Below are 25,256 nucleotides of genomic sequence, written 5' to 3' on the forward strand. Positions count from 1 at the left end.
AGATTAGTTTATTAATTATATTTTCTCACATCAATGCTAATTATAATTTTTGTTTAATCGATACCATAACTTTACATTAAACATAGATTTTCACGTATATCTATATTTAACTATATTATTTTATTAAATATAATTAGATTCGGCGACGTCGTTTAAGTCTTCCTTGGTTTAGAGTAACTACAATTGGTAGTGAGAATCAGCATGCTCAATTGTGCGATTTGGAACGAACGAGAAAGAGAAAGATGAGAAAGGAAGACACGTGCGAGCGCATGGAGAACGCTCTGCGAGAGTGCCACCGTCGAATTCCGGCGGGTCCGAGTCGTGACTCAGCGTGTCGCCACCTTAACCAGGCGTTGGCCTTGTGCCTTGTTTCGTCTGCGTGTCCCGAAGAATCGGAGGCGGTGCGCACCCTTTGCTCCACCGCCGGCACCGCTCTGAAGCGCCAGCATTGCCAACAGGCTCAGTTTTCTCTCTCCCTCTGCCTCTCTTCTCACCAACAATAGCTTATTCCCTAACCTAATTTTTGCTACTCAATTCTGTATAAATTTTTGGGAATTTTTAGTAACGCCTATTTATTATTCATATTGATTTAAATTTGATCTGTATCCGGCGGTGAATTTATGTAAGAAGAAAAATTATTTGTCAGTGATATTTGTTTGAATTTGCATGATTCAAATAAAATTGGAGATATCTATGCAGCACAGTTGAATAATTTGAAAGCAGTCTCATAATTTATCTGATTGAAGTACAATTAGGGGAAGCACTCTAGAACATAAAATAAGCGTAAAAGAAAACAATTTTATTTCAATTTGATAGGTATAAATATGTTTAAAATGTTGGTTTGACCTTCAACTCAAAATTTTTAATCAAGCATATAACTTAATTAAATTAATATATATTTTGAAATCTATTATTGATTTATATAATAATTATTTTCCCTGTCAATTCCACCATAACTTCTTCTCTGGTGATCTTATAAGAAACTTTTTACATTAATATTGTATAAACTTTTATTTATTTATTTTTCAATGTAACATGTTATGAATACATTTTTATTCTCATTTTAACATGTTTCTAACCTAATTTATTACGAAAAATTGTTATTAATATTTAATTATTAACTCATTAAATTGTGTAATTATTTTTATTTTACCATCAGACATATATTATTCTAGTTTGTGCAGTGGACTTGACTGTCTATTTTGTACAATATATATAACAAGTAAATATTTTATATATAAATTAAAATTTATGATACATTATTTTAAGTAAATAAATATATTTTTATTCATGGTAAATACTTATATTATGAAAGTTATTTTTAACCATTGATTTTTTTAAAATAAATATTAAATTTAATTTAAAAAGAAAGATAAGTGATATATATGTGTGTGTGTGTGATAAGAGGTTAACTATCTTAATAACCACAAAAAATACTCTGATTGTAACCATTTTAATTTTTCCCCTTGGATTGACATTACATTTTTGTGTTCTTCGGCTGTAATTTTTCCTTTACAGAGAGAATGATGCTGAACTAAAAATGGAGACCACAACTACCTATTTCGGCCATTAATTACGACAAGCTTCGATCAACTTCTATTTATCTACATAGAATTTATTTATTTTCCAGTAAATAGTCAAACAACTCATTAAAAGTTTAAAGCAATCTGTTACAGGGTGGGGGAATGGAAATTCATCAATGAGTTCGATGCTTGTTTTTAAACAGGTAGATACACTAGGAGCCTATGGTCTCTGATGTGTAAAAAGAGCAACCATGATCAGTCATTGATGGCTATGAATACCATAGGAAGAACTATAGCATTAAGATGGTGAAAAGGAAAGAACATGATTCTTTATTGTTTTACTGTAATTTGCTCTGGTTTTATGAGGCTAGATCCATTTCCACACACCAATTATAGTTCTCAAGATTTTTGTATTTGCTTCTTAGTTAAATTGAGATCCTTGTGCCTACACAAAGTGGGTGCATAAATTGCAGCCAATAAATTCTCAACTGCATTAGAGACTCAAATAGAAATCCAACCCCCTCATTTATGTTTGACATGCTTAAAATAGCGGTGAGTCGGTGGGCATATGTTGAAGTCATGCTGAGGAAATATTGATTTTCTATTACACCTTGGAGAGGCCTTAATCCCTAAAAATGTTAAGGTGTTAGGATTTACAATGAAAAATTCATTCCACTATGGTTGCCAAAAACATACTAGAGTATATTATTAATCAGCCTACTCCATGTATGTGATTTCATAAAATCGGTCACTGCATAGATTTAGGAGCATTAGGGTCACAGGTTGCGTTGTCCGATTAGATGTTTACTTGGGTGAAGGAAACAAAGACTTCCATTGGAATTAATAAAGCATGCAAAGGGACGGTCTACTTTACTCCAGTGGGACAGGCACCTTCGTAGTTTGTTGAAATATTGTCAAATGTGGTATTAATTGCTTTGTTATCCTCTTCATCTATAAATACACACATCTGGGATATCTCACATCACGGCATTTCCTAGTGCTCATAAACTTTAAGTTTCTATCAATATCTTGTAGTTCAATTCAAACTTCTAAGCAGCATGGGGGCACTCACTTTCACAGAGGAGTTTACTAGCACTGTCCAGCCAGGAAGGTTGTTCAAGGCTTTGATCCTTGATGCTCCAAACCTCATTCCCAAACTGATGCCTGAGGCCATTAAGAATGTTCAATTGGTTGAAGGGAATGGAGGTCCTGGAAGCATTCAGGAGATAACCATTGCTGAAGGTCAGTTGCACCATTTCACACTGGTTTTCACTTTATCATTTTTTGTTGTTATTTGTGACTAATTGTGTGTCATGTGAAGATCAAAGAAGATAATAGACACATGGTAGTTCTAAATCATATAATGAATCCTCTAACCATGTGATCTTAAGTTAAGAACTCATTAATTTTCATCTTTATGTGCTCCATAGTTGGTTTTCTAAGTATATTTTGACATAATCCCATATTTCTTTTAGTAGGTTTCAAACAGAAATGACTAACAGAGATCGTTATTGGTAATGCCTTCAATGCAGGTGATAAGATCAAACACTTGAAGCATAGAATTGATGCAATTGACCCTGAGAAATTGACTTACAGCTACGCAGTGATTGAGGGGGATGGTGCACTGGAAAAAGTGGATTCAATTTCACATGAGATTAAGTTCGAGGCCACTGAAGAGGGAGGTTCCAAGACCAAGAATGTCAGCACTTATCAGCCCAAAGCAGGGGTTGATGTCAAAGAGGAGGATTTCAAGGCTGCAAAGGAAGAAGGCTTGGCTCTCCTCAAGGCAGTGGATGCTTATCTTGTGGCAAACCCAGAGGCCTATGCTTGAATCCTTGAACTGATCTTACATACAGGGCACCTTTGCATCGGATTATAATATGTTGTGCTCTAAATTCAGCCTATAATCTAGTTGCCAAATATGATATGGCTTATAATAAAATTTTATTTACTTTTGTGGGCACTGAGTCAAATATGGTGATACATATATACACTATCACACGATTACTAGTTAAATGGTGGGATGATCAAACGCAATGGTTAATTGGTACACTTCTTTTTCATTTTTCCCTTTTAATTGCTTCCAGAAATCGACTGTTAATGGTGTCAGTCACAAAAGTGGTAAATCAGAGGTTTATATGTAAAATCACACCACACGAAATTTTAAGTAATCAAACCACGAGTGTTCCACAAGCCATGAAAACGATGTTTTCGTAGTAGTTTGATTTACTGGAACTTGGACCATTGCCTTTGTCTCGAAGTTTTTTCGAATCTGAAAGGAAACTGATCTGTGATTGTTCATTTTTGGAATTTAAAAAACAATGTCTGCTAAAATTGCTTTAGCAGATTGTGACGTGCAAACTTATTACTGATTAGTAACTATAATATGAAACAACTTCATCATCAGAAGAATATTACACTTACATGAAAACTCCCTTTCTTGAAAGTTCCGAAACAAAAATTGACCTGTTAGAACTGTCCAAATGCATAAGGTCAATGAATCCTATCAACGTTCCATCAATTTATTGGGACATACGGATAACTTTATTTAATTGGGCCCCTATCCTACGATAGAGATGCAAAATTCACCACAGAATAATGTGATATTCTAGCTCATTGTGCACTATAATTTGGTTCTCTCGAGTCAGATTTTGACTTGGCAAATGAAAGCTACAAATTTTGGTTAAAACATGGCTTCTGTTCTGTCCCTGCAAGAATATACTATAATCGTATAAATCACAACTCTTGAATTTTGAAATGAAGTTATCAAGAAATTATACTTGTTATTTTTTTTAGATGTTTCTTATTCTCAGAAACCTCTGTGACATTGTTATAAATTTTCAATAACTGATGTTTTATCCTGTTACAAGAAACAGAACTTCATGCCTTTTCCGGTCAATCTTGCAATTGTTTTCATATTTTTCATTTGGTGAAACAAACCTCGAAAGCAACGAAGCATAAAGATAGAAAATCAAAGGGGGTCTGAACTTGGACATTATAAATAACAGTACCAAAACATTGATCCATGCCAAGTATCTTTTTATACCATTTACTAAAAGATCAATATAAAAAAGTATTATAGTTTCATCTCTTAATACCATTTTAACTTTTTTCTATTTCTTTAATCATGAATCATAGGAAAAACACCTAAACTACATATATAATTAAAATACTTAGTTTTTAAGTGAAAACTAATATCCTTATATTTTAGTTTTTCATCAGATACAAAATAAAATTTGCTGCAACAACATTTAAGTTGATTTACCATATCATTTTCTTATCAATTTTTGTATTTATCTGTTTAGTTAAATATTCTCATAGACAAAATCAACAGACATAATTATATCATAGCAAGTGTCAAATATTTTAAAGCAATCTGTCTCTATATATTAAAGTAGAATGGCTACCCTGTTGTTTGTTCGTGCATTACCTGTTTCTAATAAGACAAGCCTTCTTCCTAATAAGAATCAAGATCCAAGAACTATTCTTTCTAGTGATAATTAACTACCAAACACCTTGTGCCACAACTAAGATAAACTCTCTTTTCTGCTAATGAAAGATTAACCACTCACTCCGGTTGTGTATTTTTCTTTACAATCAGAACTTTGTCCCAGTTTTTCTTTGCTTCCTCCATATAATACTAAGATATTGTCCGCTCTGTATCAAATTCTCACAGATTTACTTTTGGTACCATTCTAAAAAGTCTCTTACTAATAGAAGTATCTTATGTGCGACTTTGTTTGTATCCTAATAATACTGCTAATGCATATTGATTTGTCAAAAATGATGAATGACACCTTGTGATTCAAACAACTCATGAGGTGGTAATGCAATATTTTCACTTGCACGAATTCATGTCCATAATGTTTGCAAAAAGGTCTTATTATGCCAATAGCCGCCCATGTGTATTGTATAGGTTTGATACAATTATTTGGAAATATGAAATACAAAACTCATTAATCATTCACTCATTGATTTGAAAGTCTTCCAATAAGAAATGTCATTCTTAACTGTCAAATAAATGCCCATTTTCCATAACCTGCATCAATAAACATATTCATTTCCACCAAAGTGATCATTCCTATATACCCACAAGACCTATAAAGTGCTCTCCCTTGGGATCCAACTTTGACAACCTTGAGTTTTCTGTGACCATGGGAGGAACAACTTTTACATATGATTATTCCTCCGCTGTTGCTCCATCACGCATGTTCAAGGCCTTGATCACTGACTCAAGAACTTTGCTTCCAAAGCTCTTACCACAGTTCATAAAAGAGGTCAACGTGATCCAAGGAGATGGAGAAGCTGGAAGCATTGAGCAAGTTAACTTTTCTGAAGGTTAGCAAAAACACTTTAACAAACTAAAGTGAAAGTAATGGATTACAAAGTAATATTGCACCTATATTTGTATGAAAAATTTCTTGTGTTCTGTATTTTGTGCAGCTAGCCCCTTCAAATATGTGAAATACAGGATTGATGAGGTTGATAAGGAGAAATTAGAGTGCAAATACGCTATGATTGAAGGGGGTCCATTGGGGGAAAAGCTTGAGTCCATAGCTTATGAGGTCAAATTTGAGGCCACAAGTGATGGTGGTTGCCTCTGTAAAATGACAAGCAAATACAATGTCATAGGGGATTTTGAAGTCAAAGAAGAAGAGATAAAGGAAGGAAGAGAAAGCTCTCTTGGAGTCTGTAAAGTGGTGGAAGCCTATCTGCTTCAGAATCCACAAGTCTATGCTTAAATTTTCATCTGTTTATGTTAATGATATTCAATTTATTCAGTTTTTGAATGATTTAGTATTGGTAATAGAAGGTTTTCCAAGTATTGATTGAACTCCTAAGTAAGTCCTTACTCTTCAAAGGCATACTCAGTGATAATAATTCTATCTAGTACTTGGAAAATCAATGGCAAATGCAATTATCCATAAGAAATGTTTTGTATTTGTCTTACCAAATGTTTCTGTATTTAGTTTCTGTTCCAGACAAATTCTACCAATTTGAACCAAAATCCATGAGCATTAAGCAGTAAGCAATTGGTGAATCTGCACCTTAGAGGCAGCAAACACAATTAAATTTTTCAAAAGTACAAGCTAATTTGTGCAGTGTTTCTCATATAACTTTTCTATTTTTTTTAAAAAGTACACAAACTAATTTTAGTTTGTAAAAAAAAAACACATTTTTTCCTCTCTTGTAAATGTTTATGAAGAAATTTGTGGAAACAATTTCTTAAATAACATTATATGACAAACTTATATAAAAAGTTGTTTATGGTGTGTTTAGACTGTGAAAATTTAATTATTTCATTTTTCTATATAATTTTCTTAGACACTTTTTCAATAAAATAACTGAAAACGGGGAAAATAAGTTGCTGCAAACGCCATTTTACCCAATTTTGGATTCAACAAGGTAATATTATATAGATGATGATATTTTGAGAACATTTTTTGACAATACGATACATGTCATCACTTTATAGGTCTATTTGAATTTATGTTAAAAAAATATTTAAAACGGACCAATTACAAGCTGTCACATCTTCATTGTCAAAAAATTATTAAAAAAATATTGTTAAAAGAATTTTTCCTATATGAAAAGGTCAAATATTGTTATCACAAAACCTCTTAATCCAAACCAAACCATGAAATATGTTGTTGAAACATTACTGAAATTCAAAATAATTTAAAATTTAAAATTACATAAATTGGAATATTGATATTTCAGGTTAAATAATTTAAAATTATATCCCAAATCATTTGATGTACATAGAGAAAGAGTGCAGGTGTATTAAGTCTTAATTTTTTTTAATACTAATATATTTCTATTAAATTAATTATAAAATTATATTTGCCAATAAAATTTAATGAAGTTATTATGAGTAACTATTAATTTTTCCAGTAAATGATTTTATTAGTAAAAATATTTTATTCTTAATTTTGAATAGATATATGTATTTTTTTTTATGCTAGTTGAGAAAATCTGAAGGCACCCACTTCATTATTCGATGAGATGTGACTTCTTTTGATTATCAGATTTGAAAATAATGCTGTCACTGTTATCAAATTTCACTACAAACTAAACTGTGATAAGCAATGAAATGCTCCAATTGAATCGAGACAGATTAAAGCATGAAAACGTAATCTATCAAGTGGAGAATTGGAATGTTGCAAAAATCTTGTTATGATAAATATGATTATATATAGATTGCAGGCATGCATCAGTAGCAAGACTTGGATAACGATGAAAAAAAGTTGAACTTTGTTTAATTGAAGTATCACCAAATCCACTACATGCTTTACATCCAAATCCACTAATGCAAAACTATGAAACTTTGAGTCCTCCTGTGGCTGGCACTACCAAAATTTCCTTACACATGAATGAAGAAATGAAGCTGTACAAATAATGTGCTGATAGGAACATGCAGGAACGCAAATCTAAGAGATGAAAAAATGAATAATCCTCAAAACCGTCTTATTGGAAAGAATGTGGTCTGATCTTTGATGGAAAATGGCCATTCACTTCTTCATCAACATCAAGCAAAAGGGCACTTAAGAATAAGAATCTTGTTGTATTGAGAAAGAATTATCACTGCACTGCAGTTTTTCCACTGATACTCACAAGGTAGAAACAGGAGGAAGAAGAATCATATGAGGGGTTTCCAAGTTCAGGACAAGGTTCTGGGAGCACTGAGTCTGAAAATCCAGACACATTTGAGCATTCCCATGTCATTGGAGAAACAGAATTTGTTGACAAGGTTATGTTGGAAAGGCATATGTTTGTGAAAGGGGATTCCTCTATTCCAGTAAAGTTTCCAGCAATGGTAATGTTTGTGCCTGTGACATCTCTCAATGTAATGTGATGCAAAAGTGGGAGTGCATTTGGATCAAAATTGTCATCAGGATGAGACCCACAGTTACCAGTGGCAGCAATTGCTGTGTGCACATTTTCCATTTCTATGTCTGATATAACAATATCTTTCATATAACCACCTCTTCCTCTTGTGGTTCTAAACTCAATGCCACTGTTTGATTTCATAACATGAGCATGCTCCACTACAACATTTGAAATGCCACCAGACATGTCACTTCCAAATGCAAGAGCAGACCCAGAAAATGCATGAAGATGCACCCTTCTGATGTGCACATTCTCAGTTGGCCTGCCATAGGCAATGCCATACTCATCCCAGCCACTTTTAAGAGAAATTGCATCAAATCCCATGCCAACAATACAATCTTCTATACACACATATTCAGAAGAATCTGAAAACAGGTATTGCACAAAGGTTACCAAAGTCATTTTAGAAGCAATGATATTTTAGAAGCAATGTCATTTCCACAACAATACAAACCTGGCACTATACCAACAGTATAAGGGGATTCTGGAGGAGCAGAGATTGAAACATTTTGAATATGTACATGGCTGCATCAAATTACATAAAACTAAATCAGCACGACCCTTGAAAAGTAAGTATAATTTCATTTACTGTTTAGAAGAAGAACAGAACATATATAATATACCTGCAATAGACTGGGTGTATGCTATAAGCTGGGGCATTCAAGAATGTAAGATTTGAAACCACCACATTATCAGATGCCACAATTTCAACCAGATGAGGACGGCTATGGTTCAAGGAATGGGAGCTATACCACTCCCACCAAACCACTCCCATGCCATCAATGGTTCCATTATTACCTGATGAGTCACACAGAGACATGAAAATTCAATCGAGAAACAAACCAATGAAATCTTGCAGGAAAGAAACAGAATATTGGGAGATAACAAAACCTGTTACAACCACATCATGTAACATGTATCCATTTATCAAGCTCTGATATCTTCCCCCGGGAACTTCAAGGCCTCGGCCATACGAAGGCAAGGGTTCAACAACATCCCAATGAGATGGATCCTGAACAAGTAATAACAGCATGTATGAACCGAAACCCAGATAAAAACACACCCCGTATCAGAACATGAACCATCACTACACGCAAAGGATCAGCAGAATAAGGCAGGACCGATCAAAAGTTAGTGAAAAGAGAAGCAATACCTGAGATCCAATAATGACAGCACCTTTTTCCAAAAAGAGGGTGAGATGGCTGGTAAGATTGAAGCTTCCGGTGAGCCATTTACCGGGAGGAACATAGAGCTGAGCGCCACCCTTATCGGCAAATGACTTAAGATAGAAGATGGCGTTCTGGAATGCAATGGTGTTGAGTGTTCTACCATCTCCAACCGCACCAAACTCCAAAATGGAGACACTGTGTGGTCTTGGGTCTAGTGTTGGGTTGGAACCACATTGCCCACCATCTCCGCTAACTCTCACGGCATTGCTCAATGCCACCAGCAAGAGCAATGCCACCTGAAAGAGTGTACAAAAAGCAAAATGCAACCCATTGATTCTCAGGAGATATCCTACAAATTCAATTGTTAATCACACCGAAATCCAAATCCAAATCCAATCACAATTCAACTGGCATAGAAACAAATGAATAATCTCATCATTGACCAAACAATTCACTTCACACACACACACACATCAGATGACTGAAAACTTGAAAGAGAATTCCAATCTGAAAGAAGAATGCAAGTTTATCAGATCAAATGGAATGAAATTTGATCCAACTGAATCCCCCATCATTGACATCGATCATCTCGCTACATGCGTAACCAAACAACAACAGAACAAGACCCAACATTTACCCATCAAGCATACTTTGTCTTATCTAAAACCAAACCAAAGATTGAAATTTGAGAATGCCCTCTTACTTATCAATGACACCCAGATTTGAAACAAGACCCAAAGTCAAAAGGAAAAGACCACAAACACAGCAAAAACAAAAACAAATAAACCACGAAAACGTACTTACAAACATCTTCTTGAGTCAAAGCTGGCAACAGGGTCAGACTCCAAGGAAGACAAGAAACAAGTAACCAAAAGCAAAAAAAAAAAGAAGAAAGAAAGAAATTGCAGCAGAAGCAGAGAGAAAAGAGAGAGAAAGAAAAAAAGAGGAAGAAGAAGCAGCCACTGGGAACAGAAGCAGTTTTGTTCCAGTTTTGTGAGTATTATTATAAGCATTAATCTTCGCACAGAAAAGGAGAAGATTAATAGTCCTTTCCTACATGTAACATGGTGATGTATATACAGATATTTACTAACAATTTCATTTTTTTTTTCTAATGACAGCCTTTGCTTTCCATGCATATACTGATTAATTATCTTAATTCAGATATAGAAAATAAACATAATAATGGTGAAGGAAAAAATAGAAAAAGAAGTGTGGGAAGAGAGAGAATAACAATAAGGAGACAAAAAAGAAATGAAAGCAGAAAAACAGGTAAATTAATTGTAATAATTGGCCATTGCCCCTGTTAATGAACATGATTATTAACGTCTCTCGCCGACAAAATCGTTCGTAACGGCCCTCATAGATTGTGCCTGCAGTGCAGAGTAACAGTGTATGTGTGTGGGGTGTGTTTTCACATGTCAGAGTTTTACCAGGCAAAGTAAATTGTTTGAAGTGTGTTTTGTTTTGGCATGTGTTACCGACTGAGTGACTGAGCAGAAGACCGAACACTGAACAGCGAAGAAACAAAACAACGTTAACATTATTATTTTTGTTTGTTAACATTAAGATTTCTGAGAGGCTGATTAGTGGGATGGGGAATGATAACATTCAAGGGTTTTGTATTTGGGAGTGACACGTGGGACGAAATAGGAGGGTGTTGAAAGGGAAAAGTGGCTCCCCTGAGTGACACGTGGAGAGGGTAGGAGGAAAGGGTGGGTGAGGGAATGAGAATAAGTTTGGAAATGCATGTGGATTGACAGAGCAGAAATGAGGGAGGGTGGGGCCCACATCAATCATGCCAAGGATGCTAGCCTGGCTTCACTCACTTCACTCAAAATAGGTTTTCTAAAAATGTATTGAATTTATTAAATGTTTAATTTATTTCAAGATTAATTGATATGAATATAATATTTTTTTTATAATATTTATAATTTCAACTTTGGAAAGTTAGATTCTGATTTCTCTCATGAGCAAATCATTCTACAAGAAGTATAGGTTCTTGATACTGTTGTTTTCTTAAAAGATAAATAGAGAAAAAAAAATATATATCTTAATTTGAATTTTCCTGATTTCTCTTCCTTTTATTTTCAAGTATTTTAATTTGTTTACAATATATAATAAAATGAAAATGTGATTTCTGGCATTGTTTTACATGTTCATCTGAACATCATAAAATAAGCACCATCACAATTATAACCTTCTTCAGAGTCAAAAACATATGATTAATAAGGAGAAGAAGATAGAGAGATGGAGATGAAGAACAACTAATTAATTTATTAATTATGAATTGGCAATAAATATGACTAAGATGCAATCAACATAGAAAATTATATGTGATTCAACCCTACTTTGTTTCTTTCTTTTGGTTAGTCTTGAGAAGAGAATCCACACTTCTCAACAACATCATCATACTTCTGTCTGTCCCACAAACTTTTTAACAGACATCTTTAGAATAGAAACGCAACACTTTTTAAGACTGTATATTTATTTAATGAATCTTTTGTTCACATCTTCTCTAATGAAAAAGACCAAAAACAAAATAAAAAAATATGACAAGTAGAGAATTAAGATGCTAGCAAGCTAAATCAGATCATTAATTCCAATCAGAAACATATCAAAATTCACGACTTTTCACGTTCAAATTTTCCATTCCCCTACAATGCTACATACACATTCCTGAAGACTTTTTAAATGGCAGTTCAAAATACATGCATGATGTTGATTTTGAATGATTCCACTAACTCATGTGGGGTAGTGTTTCAACAACACAATACCAATTTCTATATCTAAATATATAAGCAAATAGTAATTAATGCACAGTCCTCAATAAACCTGTCTGCAGATTGGATTACTGCATCTGCATTCTTCTAATCAAGGTACCACAATCCTCCCTCACTGTGACTAAATCAATTTGCTTTTGTTATCATAAAAGAACCTTATGATAAAAGATAACTAGGTTTTCTTATGATTGTTGTCCTTCTTGTGTGATGATGTTTTTTTTAAGATAATAACATAATGGGCACACTTTGGTTCCACTGATACTTAGTTCCTAAGGGATATAGATATGACAGAATCATGCAAATAACATTAATCTCATTGACTATAAATATTAGCTAAAATTATTATTGAGTTGTTTAATTTGGAATCACATGTTCTTAGAGCTTATTTGAATCTCTCTTCAACCAGCTGTATCCTGCACTTCAATGGTCAGCTATATATAGGTTTGGTAGCTGTGTGTGTGAAAAAGAAAATAAATCTGAGATATATAACCCTAATCTCTCTGTTCAATTTCTTTGTAAAGAAGAAATTCAAAGTTCTGTCAATAATTGCACAGCTAGCCTTTGCTTTTCCTTTTCTTTTCCCACCCTCTGGGTCAAAGGTGTGGATCACATATCAATTAGCCACAACCCTTTTCATACAAAAATGTGTAAAATATGAGATATTACATGGTCAAATCCTTTAGCTGAAATAAATTGTATCTAAACAAAAATTAAAGATGATAAGAGCATGTGAAGATGTCAGAAAATTTTAGCAGTAGAATGTACTTTGGTGCAACTATTTCAGTGATGGATGAAACTGAAGGCAAGTAAATGTGAACGTATCAGAATTTGTTGTGAGTTGTGACAATGGACATGGCAAGGAGAGCACGTTGATTGTGGGAAAATGAAAGGGTGAGGGTGAGTAAGAGTGATTATGGATAAGAGAGAATGAGTGGGGCCAACATGAAAAGTTCCACATAAGCACAAGACATGAGAATCCTATAGGACTAAAATAAAATTTGAGAACAGCATAGGTCGTTTTCTGCAGCAAATTATTACTGGTGTGTGCAGAAAAAACCAAAAGACAACACTGGAAAGTGAGCTTTCTGTCCAAATTAAACACATGTCATGATAAGAGTTAAACCTTATTAGGCTAATGCAGCAATGATGAATAGGACCTTGCAACAAGGCAAAGTTGAAGTCTCCAAGTCAAGTACAACTACACTTGTCTGTTTTCCTTTCCAATTCTATTATTTCAATCTCATCTTCACATCCTTATTATATATGTATTTAATTTTCAGGTTTAACAGTCATGTTTTCTCAGTGCAAATTTCTTCACTGTTATTATTTTTATTGACAAGTCTTTATGAAAATACACTCAAATATTATGACTTGGTGCGTGAAAATTTAAACAGTACATGTATTATTTACAGGGCCTTTATCTTTGTCCTTTAACTAAGTACATATTTAATACATCTATTACCAAAATACAATTAATTAATTATAGTACTAATAAACTTTTAACCTTAAAAACAGCTATCCAATTACTATCAAATTACAATTGAATGAATTTCATAATTCTTCCAAAAGAACATACTTCTCTTTTGCATTTTTCTGACTATCTTCATTTCAATTTATTTAACAAAATCTTTGTAAACTGAAATACTTCTTTTATTCATTATTTTGATTCTTTTGCCTCCGCTTCCTTCATGTAGTAAATCCTCTCACATCTTGCATGTTCTTTTCATTATATTCTTCGCTTTCTTTACGATCACTTTATCTTCACTGTGGTTGATTTATTCTCTCCATTTTCGGTGAACAATTTGTTCTTCATTAGGTTCTTTGCTATTTCTGTGACCAATTTGTTTTTTTCTTTGACTGACTTCTTTTTAACCTTGATCGACTTGTCCTTTGTTGGATTCTTTATTGTTCATGTGGTAAACTTATTAGTAACTAAGTTCTAGCCAATAGTTTGAACTCCTTTTGAGAGATCGATCGATTCTCACGTATTGTTGTACTTAATTGCATTGATCTTTTCATTCATTGCAAGTCATTACTTCTCATCTTGCACCACCAGTGCAACTCTCAAATCCTTCTCTTATTATAATTGTTCTTGCAATTTTGAAACATTTTGTTCAAGTTCCTAACACCGCTTATGCAAAACCTACTTTCTTCTCTCTAAATTTGCTTATAACTTTGCATTGCCTCTAACTTCTTTTTCAATTCTTTGTCATAAATTGCCTCTTGCAAGCTTTAACCTTTGAATAAGAAGCTCGTCTTCGCACATGTCCAAGCTATCCATGCTTTCCAGACTTTCAGTCAAGCTTTGTAAGCTTTCTTGGCACCCCATTAAGTTGTTTGGACTACATTCCATCAACAACAACATCGCTTCTTCTTCAACTTCTTCGACAAGATTGATTGTCATTCTCTTTCATTTCAAACCGACAATCTTTTACAAAATGTTCAACCTTATCACAACTAAAACACTTAATCGATTTGCATTCCTTTGCATAATGGACATACTTGTCACACTAGAAGCACTTAACGTCTGAGTTGCTTGATTGACCACATCTCCATTAACATCATCCTCTTTTGCGCCAATTTTGTTGGCTAGATTGTTGTTTCTCCTTTTTCTATCCATGACTTCTACTAGGTTTGATTCCTATACCTCCTTGGTATTGTCTTTTCCCTTAAGTGTTCTAAGCTTCTCCCTTTATGGTTGCCTTTGCTTAAAGTGCTTGTTTAAAAGACTTCTCCTTCTTCTTCCTTCTCCGTTGCTCATGCACCCCAAGTAACTGACAAACTCTTCAACCGAAAGTGTTGACAAGTCCTTAGACTCTTCAATAGTCCATATTATCTTCTCAAAGTTTTCAGTTAACGACCTCAAGATTTTCTCCACTACTCAACTAGTGTGGGCAGTGTTTCTTCGTTTCTTTCGAGTTGGTTTGCCACTGTTTCAACTTGAAAGATGTACTCGGCTACTCCATCAGACTCCTTCATCCTCATGTTCTTCCTTGAGAGTTTGATGTCGAACCTGATTTACTCTATCGTCCCTCTTATATGTCTTCTCCAAAATGTCTCACGCTTCTTTTGAAAATTTTATACTTATAATCTTCTCAAATTCAAACTCATCCACAGCTTGGTATAGGATGTACAAAGTTGTCTTATCCTTCACATGCACTTCTTTCAATGCTTTCAATGGAGCATTCGACCAATTTGTGGTGTTGACTGATTTTTCAAAACCACCTAGAACCAACTCCCAATTTTTCTTGGAGTTAAAAAGAGCTTTCATTTTCAGACTCCAGAGTTATAATAATTGATCATCTTTATCAACTTTAACAATGACATACTGTTTGCAGTTGACCATCTAACTCTGCCTCTCTAGTTTTTTCTCAAGCACACAAACACTAAGGCTTTTATGTAATTTTTTTACAACAAGTCTTTCTTAAGATACACTCTAATATTATGACTTGTTGGGTCAATTTTTTTGTAGTACATGTATTATTTATAAGTTTTTTATCTTGGTCCTTCAATCATATACATTTAATACATCTACTACCAAAATACAATTTATATATGCACCCAACTATTACGAAAATATTATTAATAAACTTCTAGTCTTAAACGTAGCTATCTAAGTACTATCAAAGTAGAATTTAATGAACTTCATAATTATTATTATTATTATTAAGAAACACTTCTATCTTTTACATTTTTCTAACTATTCTCATTTAAATTTATTTAAAAATTTTTGTTCTGGTTTTTGAAATAATTATCATAAAGTTACCAAATTTATCATGTATAAAGTCTTATTTTGATTTATGATATGTCCTGTTTATTTATTCATTAATTTTGAAACAAAATAATAATAAAAACAGTAAAAGTGATCCATGTAGAGTTGTAAAAAAAATATCATTTGTTGTTTTATAGATATTTAGATACGACCAGGGAATTATGGGAGAAAAAGATGTACCATAATAAGGATAAAGAAAGTAAGAAGAGACAGTAAAAAGGAAAAGTTCCCATGATGTTCAAGTTTTAATAGGCACCGAGAGTTAAAGCAAACTGATGGTTTTTTGGCAGAAAATTTCTGATTCTGGTACTGATTTCTGAGAACAGACATCATGGGTGTCACATTTCTGTAGTACTTCACAAGATCTTACGGTTTTCCTAGAATCTTTGTTTTGCTTTCATGTTGCACCATCTCATTATGGAGTTCGATGTGTTGTGAAAAGGACCAGTTTTCATGGGTAGAACTTGTGGTCAAGTGTGTCCTTTGATTCCTTTCTATGTGCATGATGATATTAGGTACCTTTTTTGGATGCAAAACAGGTAAATATATTACAGTAGCAGTGGTAGTAAGCATGCAATATATATTTACTCTTTATATATATATATATATATATATATATATATATATATATATATATATAATTCATTTGGTACTAGGATGCGTGGATTACATTCTAAGGAAAATCAATACACAGACTGTGTCTATAAGCATGCTGTACTACGACCACCTTTGGTCCACAAAAAATATGACATGGTCTGAAGTGGGATCAGCAGATTCACATCAACACTTAATCCTTTCATTAGTGTTTTTTCACATGATAAAAAGTGTATTTCAATACAGTTTTACGTTTTCCAAACATGCAAAAAGTGAAAAAATTATTATGAAAACTTGATCTGTACAAAATATTTTACTGCCGAACTAATCAGTGTGGTAAATCTATATCTGAAGGCAGCATTGGTAAGAGACACAGATACTGAGATAATATGTTAAAAGAAAAATTAATAGGGACAGTTTTGAAGTACATGATCTCTGCAACAACAACATGAAAATTCAAGTGTTGAATACACTACAAATCACAAAACCTACTGCTGCACGCTCCATTGCGTTTTGGGCCAAACAGGTATTTGACTTATACTGGCTTTTGATACTTTGGTCATGCCATGGACCACACCTACTTCCATCACTCTTTACTTTGCCATCAACGACAAACCACCAAAACTGCACATGTACAAGTTTCTCCAAAAACACTCAAATACTGCAAATTATACTCAAGGATATATAAATATATGCTTAAATTACCATTTCTCACCGTTCTTGTTGAAAGCTATATATAAATTTCAGTTGTTAATTTTAACGCAGTAAATTTCATGATACTTTATAAAATTATGTTATTTATCTTAAGCGTACGATCAAGTAGTATTTTTCACAAAATTTAATTTGAATTATATTGAGGGGTTGCATTAGTACATGTTTTGAATATTTTAATGAAAATATAGCACAAGAAGGAACATTCAACCTCAATAATTTTACACCATATATATCATCGAAAAAAAAAAACTTAAGGAACCAGAAGTTTAAAATGATGTAAATGAATAACATCTCTAATTGAAAGTGCTCAAAGTTACATTATTTTCATGATATTCATGAACATATGTCTTAATAATTTCCCCATTTGGTATCACAGTCCCTAGGCTCAATAACCTTAATTGAGCCATCAGAAAGTCCAATTGCAAATTGATTAGGCTCATCAGGATGAGCTGCAACAACTATAGGATACACATTTTGCCTACAAAAGAAAAGGTTAAGATTAGTATAAGAAAATGACATGAATTCATATATATTCTCTCATATGGTATATCTCAAATATATATATAAGGAGATAATAAATTAATGAAGTGTTGGAAAACCTTATTATTGTGGGTTGATGTAGGTATGCTGATGAAGCCATACGACATTTGACCTTGAGTGTGTTCCCTTCAAATATTCCAATATTTCCATCAAGGAAAGCAGCATAAACTAGTTGGCTATTGCATGAATATGTTGCACATGATAAGGAACCGATCAACCACTCTTGTGCTACCCACTATAATCCAAACATCAAGATGTTACTAACTCATGTAAACAATGAATAAATTTAAAAATTAAATATACTTTTTATTTTTAAATTTGAACGTTAAATTGAAACTCATCTATGTTTCCATTTTTGATATATTTTAATTCGTAAGTTAAAAAAATAATCAAAGAGTTCTTTTAATATTTAAGTTTAAACGTGTTAGAAACATCAACATAAAACGTGTTTGACATATCAATAAAATTTAATACAGTCAAATTAAAAAATTATATCAATTCATTTTTAAAATTTGGAAATCAAGTATCAAAGCATGGACAAATTTTAATTTTGTATCAAAGATTAAAAATATTTTTAAGTTTAAATCTAATCATAATAGAAGTTAGAGTGATTTCATTGATTTGGAGAGAATAAAAGGGAAAATAAGTGCTTACCCTTTGAATCAATTCCATTCTAAAAGCATCATATATTGCAAGTTGACTCTCATGGCACACCAACAAGCGTACTTGATCATTGTTGAATTGCACTTGAGTATCACCAACAAGTGTATTTCCATTAGGCATTTGAATTGATACTGATTTCTTCTTATGCCACGAGTCAATGCTCCAAAAAGAAAGCTACAAAAACAATTTCTTTTTATTGTGAAGTTATAAATTAAAAAAGGCTTTCAGAGAAAAAAAATATGAAATAGATTGAAGAAACATACCTGAGCATCAGCACCAGATGAAACCAATATATTGAGTCGAGCTGAAAAAGCTAAACCAGTGATACACTCATGATGATGACCTTTCAATTTAGATTTGACCTAAACAAAGAGAAGTCGAATCAATATGCCATTCTAAACGAGGTTAATTTCTAGAACACCTTTGAATTAATTACCTCATTCACCCTGACATTATAAATGTGAACTGTTGAATCATTCATCCCAATTGCAACAATATTGTTATCTTTAGGATGAAATGCCAGACAGGTCGGAATAGGTGGAGGTGGCATAAAAGTTGTCATAACCTAACACAGCAAAAGAATTTTAAAATTGTAAGAGAAAAAATATTAATAATATAAAAAAGTATATTAACAAATGAGTTTTCCTATCACCTTAAAACTCATTATGTTGAACAATGAAATTTTTCCTCCGCATGCAGACATAACATAGGAATCATTCTTTGAGAGTGCCATGCAGGGATATATTGCTTCAGAAGAGTTTGGGACATCGTTAATCATCACAATACCATTATTTGGTTCCCAAAGTTGTGGAACAACACTTGCTGTGGCCTTTTGAACAAACATGAGAAAAATTAGATCTTTATGTGAAAGACTGTGTTGGAGGTAGCAAAAATACAGACATCATATGTAATAGAATCTCAAATATGTAAATACGTATGTGTTGTGTATTTATAAAACACCTTGGTTTAAGGGTAGAATTACCTTTCCATTTGGATTCAATTCATTACGACTCCATTTCCACAACCTCTGAATCCCTTTTGAGCCAAGAACAATGAGACTAACTCCAGAATTTGTGTAAATAAGGCGAACAACCTTGGTCAAAACAAGATTTTATGAACTCAACTTTTTACAAACAAAAACATATTAATTAAAAGTCATAGGTAACACAAATTAAGAATACTATGTAGAAAAGGAAAGGTTGCAAGAAATACCTTGTTAGTGGGATCTGCACTATCTGTGAGAGTAATTGTTCTACACTGAATGGGGTCAATTATTTCTGCTGTTTCCCAAACTTTAGACTTGTGCGATGCATAATCAAAACTTCCTTTCCTCTCTATGCATCTAGGAATAGAATCAGTCCCATTCTTGAAGAAAAAAAGTAAAGATCAAGTCAATGGAACACTTGCAAATTCTAATTTGCTGAGGTTGAACACACTAATTTATAAGCAAAAAGGAAAAAATAGAGAATGGATATATAATGTGAAAAATAAACCTTTGTTCCAAGTGGAGCTTTAAGTGTTTGATGAGATCTAAAGTATTTAATGCCCTCAGAATTAGAAAGGACTTTGAAACCACCATCTGATGTTGTAACAGCAAGCAAATTTCCTTCCTTATTGAATCTCAAACGAGGGAGATTCTGACACAAGGAGTTTACTGCATCAAACAATGTTCTAAAAATGACATAAAAAATTGGAAAGTACAATGAAAACTCACAGGAAGACCTCCCTCAGCATCTGTACTAAACAAGACATTGACATTATCCATATCCCAAAACTTAATCTGATTATCTTCACCAGCAGCCAAATAACGACCCTTTGTTGTGTCAAATTGCACAATTCCATTACATTTCTTTCCAAACCCAAAATATCTTCTCTTTGGTGATCCTTCTCTTTCATTCCACTCAACTAGGAAACAATCTCCATCTTTACTTGTCCCACAAGAGAACAGTCTAAAATAGGAAACAACAATCATAACTCATTACAAAATTGATGACATATATGTATGCTGTGTTATTCATTATTTTCTTACCTATTTTCGACAGTACTATAGAGCATTCTGGTGCACCACTGTCCAGGAGCATCGTAGTCCAATCGAGAGCCGATGTTATCATATAACCATGCCTTGATTTTCCCATCAATAGAAGTTGAAAACATAAACTGTATATATATATATATGACAAGACAGATGTTAGTTCCTAGAAAATGGGCTTGCATTATATTCCATTTTTTAGAATTCTTAATTTATAATAGTGCAAAAGTTCTGCATAATGATATTCTTTTAGGTTTCATATACTCTTAGTTTGAAAATTTAGATGATAACCATATTTTCTTATCAACTTATAACAAACAAAAGCATCATAGCTTAGGGTGATATCTCAAGATCAATAAGAGAAATTTTACCTGAATATTTTCCTTTTGATGAGGACAGATAGAATAAACAGGTGCTTGATGACCTTCAAAGTTGAAAAGCCTTTTTCCGTTCAAATCCCATACCTATAACATTATTTCACAAAATAATATAATTAATAATAATTTAATTTGGCTATAGACTAATACATAGCAAAAACTAATTATTTACCTTTATTAACTTGTCATCTCCACAAGTTATAATACATAACTGCTTGTTCAAATTAGAAAAAGCCAAGTCATTAACACCACCAACGTGAGCATCGATCTGTAGTGAAGAAGAACACATCAGTAAAAAAATTACAAATAAACTATATTAAATTATTACTGAAATTGACACCAACATGCCTCTAAAAATGGTTGTAGATTATTAGGTGCTTGATAGATATATAAATGAATCAAATGTTTTGTAAAAGCAACCCCTGAAAAGAAGAAAAAAGTTTTATTATTAACCACTAATTAATTATGAAACAAACTAGAACCAAAATTTCTTAAAGTATACTTACCAATAAAATCTCCATCACCACTCCATAATACACGATTAATGGACACAGACGGGTCTTTCAAAAGTGCATTCTGTGTAAAAGTTGAATTCAATAAACTCTAACTATCACATAAACATTTTGACAATTTGAATAAATACAAATTTAGTGTGCAAATAAACAAATGAAATAGAAGATGAAGAATAAATCATGTTGATTTTGAAGTTGAATAATAATGTGTAGCAATTGAGCATATTTATAATGACTTGTGAATTCATAATTAATGAAAGTTAACATTTACTTATGATTTCCTATTTTGAATTATAAATAATCAAAACATGTACTCCAACTTAATGTGACGTAAAAATAGTCCTTTGGATATTTAATGGTGAGTAAATGGAATAGGACAAAACTGGTACTCCAATTAATGTGATGCAAAAATAGTAAAATGGAATAAATTAATGTTACCATTTTATTGTTTGCATATTTTTATGATGGAATGAGGAAAATGAAATAATTCCTTCATTGGATGCAATTCATCACCAATGGTAGAGACAATAATATTTTACAACATTTCATTCCTCTTCACGTTATCTTTTACCATAAATTCAAACAACAGTTCCATACATGTTGAAAATATTGACCTTTTCACTCTAATAAATAATAAATACATATGATAAAAAAATGCTCCACATTTTTGTTTTCATTTTCATAGATAATTTTCTTATGAAATTTACAATACATAATACATGGAAAAAAATGACATCTAAATAGGTTAAGAAGGATCTCTTAATGAGTTGGAGAAATGTAATTGTTATACTATTTGCTTAAAGTCCTAAGTATAAGATGCAATCAACAAGCTACAAATAAACAATATTTTTGTAAAAAAACTTAAACAACTACGTAATTGAACAATGCAATATAAACCTGAAATAAGACAGAGCAAATAGAAATATTCCATATTTTGAAAGGATTTGATAAAATTCTTTGTTGATGCCCTGCTTCCCAAAGTGAAATGTCACCATTTGCACAACCAACTGTTTCAAAAATTATTTTTCTAAGTCAGTAATAGAATTGAATTCCTCATAAAACAATACATTAAATTGATTATTCCAACCTACCAGCAAGTAATGAATGAAGAGAAGGATGAAAATCCATTGTTGTAATTGTTGAACCTTGTTGCAATGTACAAACAACAATTTTAGGAAGATCATCCAAAATGGAAGATGTTTGCTGCGGTGTAGCATTGTAAGTAGCCTACGTAGATTATTAAGAGTTTTAATTACATCATACATATGGAAATCTAATTTCATGAAAAAAAAAAAACATGTCAAACTTTTGTTAGCACCTCTTCTACATGTCGTTGTGTAGTTCGCATTTGTGTCATTAGTTGTCCTTGATCATTGTGTAGATAATCCAACATTCCAAGAGCATTGGAGGCTATAAGAAATTCAATAACATGTCTAGACATTAATAACGTTTCAAGAATTAATAACCCAAATGCATAACAACATGGACAACATGAGAATTATACTATTAAATTTTTATTTTTCTATAAAGAATAATTAAGCTACATATTAGTTAAAATTATATCAACTTACAAGCATCAATATATAATTGAAAAAAATATTATGCAAGGGGGAAATCAAATTATTTCTTACACTTGATAATGAAACAAATATATATATATATATATATATATATATATATATATATATATATTTAATCCTTTATACAATTAATAAAGAAATTTGTCTATCCACCAAAGTTTATTAGATGCTAAAAAATTCCTTTTTATGTTTTTCGTTTGTTTATTTTATTAAACCTAGAAAATAATGTACCCTAATAATAATAAATATCTTCAAAATTAAAAATTAACCCAAATATACCTTGATGTGTGGGAGCAGACAATGAGGAAGCAACACCTACTGGTATTTGGGAAGATGTGGACTGAATCTCATTCAATGTCCATCCCACTAAAGTATTAACATGAGATGCAGATTGGGATGGTGTAAATGGCTGCAGAAAATTAAATAACAAATAATATTGAATTGTTTATATACATGACTAAAAATTCTTTTTAACAACTTTTTTTTATAATATTGTATAGTTTCTTGAAAAATGATATTTTAATATCAATTTTTGACATCATTATAACACTGCACACGTGTCAAAATGTGGTTGGACGATTTTAAATTAAAAAAAGCTGAGGTAAGGACATATTTGAAAAATAAAAACCAAAGTTTTTTTTTTTAATTTTAAATCGTCCAACCATATTTTGATAGGTGTGCAGGGTCAAAATGGTGTCAAAAAATTGGTGTTAAAATATCATTTTTCTAGTTTCTTATTGGTTTGTTTCAATTATTTTTTTAAAAATAAATTCAAACAGACCAATAAAATAGTGATATGTATCTTATTGTACAAAAAATTGTTAAAAAATGTTGTTAAAATATCATGATCCTATAAATAAATATTTTAGTAATGAATACTGAAATTACATCCATACCCCAACATGTGCTCCAAGTGAAGGAGATCCATTTGTAGGTGAACAAGAATGGTTAATGAATAAAGTTCTAATGTTTGGATTTGGCATTGGATTCTTGCACAACTGATGCTGCCAATTCACACTACATACAAAATATTGACAAACATTCTTAATTATCAATTATAAAAATAAAATAAGAAAACATTGTAAAAATAATGTTGTATAATGTTAAAGTCACACACTGTTACCTTTGATTAATCAAGGTTCTTAACCGAGATGTTTTAATTGAAGGAAATGTGAGTTTATCTTGAAAGATAGGATTTGCTTCAATCAATCTTTTAAGCTCTATTACCAATATATTTCGAGCTGATTTAGTGTCACCATACTTTGATAATTGTGCATTTTCCCTTAATTCAAGTACAATGAAAAAAAAATATATCAATTCGCAAATTCTTAACCAACAATATCATATAATATAAAATAAAATAAAATAAAAAACGAAATATTTACCTAAAATTATTGAGGGTTAGAAGATTGGTGATCTCTTTGAACAAATATTCATTGAATGATTGAAAAACTTTCAAATCATTCACTAGAATTTCAACAGCTCTCACTCTGTCTCGTCTGAATGAAATTTAATATGGAAAAATATTAAAAAAAATACTTTAACATGAACTTATAATAAGTAATTGCAAAAAATAACATTAATTAATTAATAACCTATCTAGAGCTTCTAGATATTTTTGCTTCCTAATCTCGAAGAATGTCATGATGGAGTATCGATTGTCATCAACTTTTGTAAATCCAAATAGGTATTTCTCAACATCGTCCCATTCTCCAGCCAAAACTTTCTTTTCAAAATATTTAACATTGAAGAACAATCCTGATTCTTGTTCTAACCTGAATCCATAAACACAAAAAATAAACATGTTTTTAAATGTTTATATGCTCACGACAACATCAAGAATAAATCAATAAACAAATCTTGTTTGTCTAAGGCTTTACTTGTGCACAGTGTCTTTAAAATTCTCCTCGTCAAGATATTGAAGAATGAGAAACATCAATTCTTGGTTTAAAGATTTCATCTTTCCTCTAATTTCTATGGAATTAGAAGAAAATTGCAAGGATTTAGAACAAAGGATGGAAATTTAACACGACAAACAAATAATAGCTTTTGGGTGCTGAAAAAAAAAAAACAACTAGGGTTGAAAATCGAACATGAAAAGTATGAAAC

The 25,256-nt window shown here is 32.1% G+C and overlaps 4 protein-coding genes across 5 annotated transcripts; 2 read left to right on the forward strand and 2 right to left on the reverse strand.

Annotated features, from left to right (window-relative positions):
• The first annotated feature begins 69 nt into the window (after positions 1–69).
• Positions 70–780, forward strand: LOC106760229. Its single transcript, XM_014643697.2, has one exon. It carries the CDS (start codon positions 243–245, stop codon positions 501–503), a length of 261 nt encoding a protein of 86 aa, XP_014499183.1. The 5' UTR covers positions 70–242; the 3' UTR covers positions 504–780.
• A 1,600-nt stretch (positions 781–2,380) lies between these two features.
• On the forward strand, positions 2,381–6,304 carry LOC106760213 (MLP-like protein 34). The gene is made up of 4 exons (XM_014643680.2): positions 2,381–2,765; positions 3,056–3,350; positions 5,680–5,861; positions 5,967–6,304. The coding sequence occupies exons 1-4, from the start codon at positions 2,582–2,584 to the stop codon at positions 6,263–6,265; spliced, it is 960 nt and encodes a 319-aa protein (XP_014499166.2). The 5' UTR covers positions 2,381–2,581; the 3' UTR covers positions 6,266–6,304.
• A 1,451-nt stretch (positions 6,305–7,755) lies between these two features.
• LOC106760159 (probable polygalacturonase) lies at positions 7,756–10,708 on the reverse strand. Of its 2 annotated transcripts, none has more exons than XM_022780382.1 (6): positions 10,384–10,708; positions 9,568–9,932; positions 9,306–9,426; positions 9,038–9,212; positions 8,869–8,939; positions 7,756–8,779 (listed from the first exon to the last, which is right to left on the reverse strand). In XM_022780382.1, the coding sequence occupies exons 1-6, from the start codon at positions 10,391–10,393 to the stop codon at positions 8,106–8,108; spliced, it is 1,416 nt and encodes a 471-aa protein (XP_022636103.1). In that variant the 5' UTR covers positions 10,394–10,708; the 3' UTR covers positions 7,756–8,105. The 2 variants fall into 2 exon arrangements, with proteins under 2 accessions (XP_022636103.1, XP_014499094.1); XM_014643608.2 differs by having other exon boundaries at positions 9,568–9,879; positions 10,388–10,704.
• Positions 10,709–17,743: 7,035 nt separating this feature from the next.
• Positions 17,744–25,256, reverse strand: LOC106760031 (topless-related protein 2). Its single transcript, XM_022781629.1, has 22 exons — positions 25,028–25,256; positions 24,743–24,922; positions 24,533–24,646; positions 24,271–24,429; positions 24,044–24,164; positions 23,427–23,556; positions 22,886–22,977; positions 22,659–22,794; positions 22,465–22,574; positions 21,228–21,323; positions 21,050–21,142; positions 20,679–20,806; positions 20,364–20,598; positions 20,143–20,286; positions 19,862–20,014; positions 19,632–19,742; positions 19,302–19,478; positions 19,086–19,214; positions 18,913–19,011; positions 18,641–18,823; positions 18,046–18,221; positions 17,744–17,924 (listed from the first exon to the last, which is right to left on the reverse strand). Exons 1-22 carry the CDS (start codon positions 25,105–25,107, stop codon positions 17,795–17,797), a joined length of 2,976 nt encoding a protein of 991 aa, XP_022637350.1. The 5' UTR covers positions 25,108–25,256; the 3' UTR covers positions 17,744–17,794.

This window comes from Vigna radiata, chromosome 5 (genome assembly GCF_000741045.1).
Source record: "Vigna radiata var. radiata cultivar VC1973A chromosome 5, Vradiata_ver6, whole genome shotgun sequence".
NCBI lineage: Eukaryota > Viridiplantae > Streptophyta > Magnoliopsida > Fabales > Fabaceae > Vigna > Vigna radiata.